The sequence below is a fragment of the Sinocyclocheilus rhinocerous genome, unplaced genomic scaffold (genome assembly GCF_001515625.1).
Source record: "Sinocyclocheilus rhinocerous isolate Xijiao unplaced genomic scaffold, SAMN03320098_v1.1 scaffold61, whole genome shotgun sequence".
NCBI lineage: Eukaryota > Metazoa > Chordata > Actinopteri > Cypriniformes > Cyprinidae > Sinocyclocheilus > Sinocyclocheilus rhinocerous.
In genome coordinates, this window is record NW_015640445.1 from 1775839 (window position 1) to 1783443 (window position 7605).

The window sequence follows — 7605 nt, forward strand, 5'->3', positions numbered from 1 at the left end:
TATCTATCCATCTATCTATCCATCCATCCATCTATCCATCCATCTATCATCCATCCGTCCGTCCGTCCGTCCGTCCATCCATCTATATCTATCCGTCCGTCCGTCCATCCATCTATATCTATCCGTCCGTCCGTCCATCCATCTATATCTATCCGTCCGTCCGTCCATCCATCTATATCTATCCGTCCGTCCGTCCATCCATCTATATCTATCCGTCCGTCCGTCCATCCATCTATATCTATCCGTCCGTCCGTCCATCCATCTATATCTATCCGTCCGTCCGTCCATAAGAGTTCCGACAAATGGCAAAATCACATAACTACAGTAAAGTTCCTAATGTGCTGTCATTTGCTCTCTTCAGCTCGTGGTACTGCTGCATTCACCTGCTCTGCGTCTTGCTGGTGCTGGTTTTACCCGTGAAGTCCAGACGCACGAAACAACAGGCCAGTGAACACAACTGTCTCTCCTTTCCTGACAACAACTGCAACCAGAAGCAGAAAGCCACATGAGGGCAGGAAGGGCTGCTCGACCCGCACACAGCGCTGTGAGGAACTCTGATATCAATACTGAGAGACACAGAGCGGCCATTTCCTCCCTTAGATCCAACGACACTGACAGAGACATAAACTCCAGCAACAATACATCGAAAAGAGACCGTTAGTCGCCCTGTTGGAGATGGGTTTTAAACAGGAAATCTTCATAGGATCATATGAAATTGGGTGATTGATTATTAAAATGGTGAATAATTGATTTCATTGCCAGTTAATCTGAAGTTGCCTTAAACACTCCATATATTTAGGGCCTGAAGCCTCGTATGGGGATCGTGTTACATAGGAACGGACCAGTCATTGTTGGCTTACTGATTCACTACATTAGTGCAGGAAGTCTAGCACTGGAATCAACTTCTACGGTACCTAGAAGGTTTCTGCCATTGTCAGTTTAACAAAGTAACCTCTCTTTTAGTTCTTCTCAAAGGAAATGTGTGTGGTAAATGATAAGAAACCAGTTGCGTGTTGCCAAACTTATAGGCCTTAGGTTCCTATCTCTTGCCTTTGTTTCATCTTTATTCTTTCTTAATTTCTGTGGGTTTCTAGTAGGTTCATATCTGCTGCTTTCTTTCTCAGCCTTTGTCAACATCTTTGGAACAAGGGTCAACCGTAAGAGTGTGTTGTCATTTGGAAAATTTTTGTTTATTATTATTATTATTTTTTTTATTTTGGTTGGATTAAGGGTTATATTAATGCTCTTTTTTAATGGGTTGTAGGTTTCCTCAGGGCGCACAGGTCTTGTTTTAGACCATTTTAGATTTTCCTCTAACATCTGTGTTTCTCCCGCAACATAGAGCCCGTCTGGAGAAGACAGTTCAATAATATTCAATACCACAGCTTGTTTGTGTTTTTATGTTACAGACAGATATGGTAAGTGCAATAACTGTATTGTTTCCTTAGGTGCATGTTAATGGAAAAAGCTTTGCAAACAGTGCTAATGCTCTTATCACATCAACAATAGTCAGAATTTTGTAGTGGTTCAGTATTTAAGTACATTACCAGCAAAAAGTTGGGACAAATCAGATTTGTTTCTCTTGATCTTAAAAACCTGTTGATCTAAAGGTGTATGCTTGAAATGAGTAAATATGATTATAAATTGTGCCAACATAGTAATTCCTTAAAACTAAAATATGTAGTTTTAATAAGTGTTTTTTATTTATCTTTTTTGTCCATCTTATTTGTTTTTTATCCATCTTTTTTTTCTTTGTTTTGTTTTGTTTTATTTTATGTTATGTTTCTTTGTTTAGTTTTGCGTTGTTTTGTTGTGTTGTTTTTGTTTTTTAGATTTTTGTTTGTTTGTTTGTGATTTGTTTTTTTTTGTTTGTTTGTTTGTTTTGCCTCCCATAGTGTTGGAAAAGCAGCCAACAGCAGTGCTCAGCATGCTTGGGAACTACATAATTCCCATATTTCCATTTGATATTTTATAGTTTTGACGACTGTATTATTCTAAAATGTGGAAAACGGTAATAATAAAGTCTTGACTTTTTACTGGTAGTGTACTGTACATGCAGTAATCAGATACATGCAGTTTCAACTTTTATTTAATATCTTTTTTTCCCCCCATGAATACATCAATACTCTTGGGCCCTAAAGAAACCTGCAAGTTGTGTGATTTCATATAAGAATGTTTCTTCAACTTTGATCTTCCAGAAGGCCTCAGAGAGCCTTGCTCATTTGATTCAAGTGTCTGGAAAATCAGACCTCATCATATTCCCCCGAATCTACTTTTTGATATGTGTAATTATGTTGATTCATTTATATTCAACCAAACGTTTTATCCCTTGTTCAAAGCGACTCTACATGTTAGTTGTTGTTTTTTTTTTGGTTTTGTTTTCATTTGGTAATGAAGGGCTGAAGGGACTAAAGCATTAACCAAAGTGAGTCTCACTGGATTTGTGTTAACTAAGCAAGTTCAGTAACAAGAAAAACATATTCTTGGGCGTGAAGTTGACCAGCCTCCATTTGGAGAAAACGCTCTGAACCAGCCCCCTGTGGTTTCGTAAGCACACTTCTCTAAAGTCTTATTGTATTGAATTACCTTGATGAATTACAGCCCTGTACCAACAGTTTTAGTTACTGCAAAACCAATAAGAAGCTTAATAATCAGCAACTCTGCTGGAAACATCCAGATATATACTGTATAATTTCTCTTTTTGTCTTTTTCATAAAGGTTTTGCTTAATGAATTGTTTTAACTGCCCAAAGGCAATATGTCCCACAGTAACCAGTGTACTAACTAGCACCTCAATGCAAAACTTTTTCAAATGTCCAAAGTGCCAAATCACATGAGGTGCACAAAAATACCACGTTATTTGTACAGGTTTACAACAGGGCGAGAGGTTTGTACTTTAAAAAACAAATCATTTATTTGGTCTTAAGCTGACATTTTTACCTACTGAGATTTTGGGATGAATTATTTTTCACTCCCTCCCTATTTGCACTTATGAGTCGGGGTAGAGCTAACTTAGAAAAACTGCAGAAGCAATGCAAGAAACCTCAGTGCTACTCGACAGTTAGAGTATGTGCTTAATGGATTAATTTGCCCAAAATGTTAAATTCATTGTAGCAGCAAAGAAGAATCAGGACGGTGTTCCAGTGTTATAGGGATATATTGTAAACAGGCTTCATCCATAGAAAGATGTTAAATGTGTGTTCATTGCTGTTTATGTGTAAACATTGTCCCTTTGTTCAGATAATGTTCAGCTAAATATAGCCTAACATCTTGTTAAGGCCCAAGTAATAGTGAAGGCACATTTTTTAGGCCTTATTTATCTGTAACATTTTGGTTCAGTCATCATTTATTTCAATACCATCTCCAACTACTGATTCTACAAAGAATGACCCAAAGCTGTGTGAAACTGTGTTGACTACTGTAAGTTTTTATTTTATTTTATTATTATTAATATAGTGCATTTGTTGTCCATCAGCCACCTCAGTTCTGTTGTTTGTCATTGTCTTGTTGGTCTTTAATGGTTATTCAAAATAAGTGATTGTGGCCCTTGGTGAACAAGCAAACCCCCTTAACTGGTTGCTAAAGCTTTCCAGATATTGCACAGAATCATTTAACTTTTCCATTGTAATTCCTGCTGACTGGTTGTGATGTTGCATAACCTGGCAGTGTACAGCAAAACTAATGAAATTGTAATACGTTTGTGGAGAGATACAGAAATAAGTATTACCTAATATGTTAGCTACTTCAGTATATATCAGTTCACCAATATACGTTTTAAAACACAAGGTTGTCTGTGCAAATGTACTTGGATTGAGAACTGTCCAGAGGAGAACAAACACAGTCTCTTTTTATTTTCTGTAATAATCATAAACTGAGATGTGATACTTACCCAGCATTTGAGTGCTCTGAAGTTGTATACCAAGCCAAACGATTTTTCCTTTGAATAAAGGGTTTGACATTAAAAATGAGTTCCACTACCATGATGATAGTCTCAAAACAAATAAACCATATTTTCCTTCCCTGTATTCATCTGAGTGTTTTTGGTTTTCCTATGGGTAATGCAACAATGGTTTACCACAGAGATATGGCACTGAATGAATTAAAAATCCATACAATAATATGTCATTTCAAACGATAGATAGATAGCTAGATATTCAATATTTTGTTAATACATATAAGTTAAATGAGAAACAGATATAAAACAGGCAACTACAGTCTGTCAAAACATGGGCGTGACCTTGTCCTGTACTGGGCGTGGTCATGTGTAGTTAATTTTAATTTCATCCACACCCCTGTTCACACAAAATGGCTGTGCTGTAACGCAAGACTGCCTCCAGACAGAAAGGTTATGGTAAGCAACAAAGATATGTGAATTATATCGGATTACTTTGGACCTTGTTTTTCTCTGGGAGGGAGATGTGAGTTACAAGTTTCCAATTGGAATTATGTAAACAAACTGACGTGTTTTTTATTAAGACGTGAATTCATGTCAATTTGTCATTTTCACGCAAGTCAAAGTAAGTTTTTAATTCTTTTAAAAGAAGGTTAAAAGTAGCATTGAGACACTGTTCGTGTGTTAAAAGAGAGAAGAGTGGACATACACAGTTGAGCTCCAGCTGTCAGGACACATGTGCTCTTCCTTCACTCCAGTAGCAGCTTTTGTTGCGGACATGTAACTTATTAAGGTCTGTTTGTAAACACGTGTGCATGAGCAGTTGTCTTTTTTTCTTTTCCAATGCTGCTGTCTTTTACAGCTACAATTAGCTATGGTATGATACTCTTTACACCTTTAATACGGTGGGCAAATACGTTTGAGCTGCTTTATTTTTCACGGAGCTGGTGTGAACTTGTTTACCACTGTTCCTTTGTGCCACACTATGGAAACCGATCCATAGACCAGTGATTCCCAAACCAGATGTAACTCAACCGCAGCGAACGCAGGGGGTGCTTAGAAAAATTTACATTTTGCTGTGTTAAACCTATATATAAATGTTTAAATCGAGATTAAATCAAAATAATAATGTGTGAATGTTTTATTTTTAAGTGACTTTAATATTATTAGTATTATTGCTATTTGAAATCTAGTATATTGTGATTTAAAACTAACAATTTCTATTTTACTGTTGATGATATTAATCTACACAACCCAATAAGACAAAAATATCTATGGGGGGTCTGCAATCCCAGTACTATAGGGTACAGGTATTGTTTGATCTCAGAACAAAATTCAATTTCTGACCATTTAGATCGTAAAACTGATATTATTATTATTAAACTATTATTATTGTTGTTGTTGTTGTTTTTTTATTGTTGTTGTTGTTGTTAATAGATTTATAACTCAGACACCAAAAGAGACACCAAAAACTCAAAACCAAATATTTTTAAATTAGTTGTGATATCAGTTATGGGACATTTAAGCAAATATAATCTATCATATTGCAAAGTAAACGTTATAATATGTATAATAATAAATATATATTTCATTAATTGCGGTTGATTAATCTTCTTTGAATCAGTTTTAGTAAAAGAAATCAAAATATAACACATGTTCTATTTATCTGTGTAACCAATATTTTTCTTTAAAAAAATAAAAATAAAAATAAAAGAAATTTTTTTTCTAAATATATATATATATATATATATATATGTTCATGCACTCTAATGAATATTTGTTTATTATTGTGCCAAAAACACAAATAAAAACAAATTAAAAATCAGTTCTGAATTTCAGTTTTTTTTGGACATTTCATCAAAAATAATGTTATTATTCATATTGCAAAATATTCATATTTCCAAGTAAACATTTTAAATTTACTATACTTACATTATTTAAGGCCAGTCAGTTTTACTGATAAAAAAAAATACAAAATCAGTACTTAATTTCAGACATCCATGCACACACTCTGTCTCTCTATAAGGGATTGTTGGCTTTAAAAAGTTTGAAGATCATATCTATTATAAGAACGCCATTTACATATTACTATATTTAGAGATTGGTGTAGTGATGTTTGCTTCAATCTAATGGGAAATCCATATGTGCTTCCAGCCCAGTGACCTTTCACAAACATTTATAAAGAACATTTTATTTAGTTAGTTATAAGTACAATACTTATCAAAGTCTTGTACGCTAACACAAACCCTTTATCGAAGGCGTGTCTCATGTGGGCTGGACCCTTCAGGAGGCTTCAATAATAACGTCAGATTTCATTAATATTAATGAGTGAAGCTCTGCTGTAGTCGGATTCACAGCACATGTGTGCATTGGGCATCACTCCAAAGAGAGGCGGGGTCTCACACTTCCTCCTGCATTATTCATGAGCTCCTGGAGTGACAGGCAGAGCCCTGGCCGGCTTGTTAGTACACAGTCTGAGTGACCGCGTGAGTGGAGTATCAACAGTAAAAGGATAGACAGGCTTTTGAAACCCAACTCACAGGGAACTCTCTGGCTTAAGGTGAGTCAGCAGACTAATGAGTGTGAAGAATGATGTTATTGTAAATGGATTGTATATGGATTATCTGTTACGAATGGGTTATCTTCACTGGTCTTTGTGTGCTGTGTATTGGGGCTGGGAGAGGGGGTGAACCTTGCTCGGTCAATATTTGGCTGAGGGTCTCTCTGTGATTGGCTGTCTCCATTGTGTGATCTCTCTGGAGGGCTGCTGGGATGCTTTCAAGGGTGTGTCAGCAGTTCAGAGATGAACAAAGGCTGATTGAAGCGGATGTCTTGCATTACTGGATCTGTCACCTTTATCTCTGCTTTAAGATATTTAAGTTTATGGATAAGACTTGTATCTGTTGTAACTGAGTGGATTTTGGGCACTGGGGCCCCGCTGGTTGGCATGTTGTCAGCTGGAAGCAGCTTTTGGTGACTGGCTTTCATATTTGAAGGGTTGTTCTGGGCTGCTGAGTTGGCAAAATGGCCCTGGAAAAAAAGTACTTGCATTTGGCCTTGTTTATGTTGTTTGAAAGCATCATTATAGTGTTTTATGCGCGTATTATAGTACAGTTTAACAGTTAAATCTGTCTAAATTACTGGCCCTGAAAAGTATTTGGACACAAATGCTTAAAATATATGAATGTCTTTGCTTTATATAGCAACATATCAAACCTAGTATCATTATTATTGTTATTTTGAAGACAGATGACAAAAGCATGCTTTTTAAAGCAAAAGAGTTCACAAAAATATATATTTTTTGTTAGGGTTTCAAGTATAAGGCATTACATTAACCGTTTGAAATGAAGACAAAAGTGTGTCATTGTCAAACATCAGTGGATCATGTTCTTGGTTTATAGTGCTGAACTACACCTGTGGTTACTCGGACAGGACACCTGTGTGAACTGGAGGACAACCGATTTACATCCACTAAAATGTAAAAAATTTAAAAAATGGATCAGAAATGTAAAATTAGTTGTGAGTAAATGTTTTGCATCATTTAGTGTTTGTGTGGCTGTGTAACAGTTTATGCATAATGTGATTTAGGCCTAATTCACTTCTGATAAAGGGTCTGGCAAATGCAAATCCTTTTTTGTTGTTGTTTGCAGATGTCACATGGGTTTATATTTAATTTTGAATGCAGTGACATTCATACAGTTTTAAGTGTGACCC

General features: G+C 35.8%; 2 protein-coding genes across 4 annotated transcripts in view; both read left to right on the forward strand.

Annotated features, from left to right (window-relative positions):
- Positions 1–1712, forward strand: part of LOC107752759 (membrane-bound O-acyltransferase domain-containing protein 2-like) — a 72229-nt gene extending 70517 nt beyond the window's left edge. The window contains exon 13 of the mRNA XM_016568805.1: positions 362–1712. Coding sequence (XP_016424291.1) covers positions 362–509 — 148 coding nt within the window. The 3' untranslated portion in view covers positions 510–1712. The remainder of the gene's footprint in view (positions 1–361) is intronic.
- A 2585-nt stretch (positions 1713–4297) lies between these two features.
- LOC107752760 (kinase D-interacting substrate of 220 kDa-like) overlaps positions 4298–7605 on the forward strand; it is a 60980-nt gene continuing 57672 nt past the window's right edge. Inside the window, exon 1 of one of the 3 annotated variants that reach the window (XM_016568809.1) lies at positions 4298–4350. The gene's annotated coding sequence lies outside the window, so the exon portion shown is untranslated. The other 2 variants (XM_016568810.1, XM_016568811.1) reach the window with 2 other exon arrangements.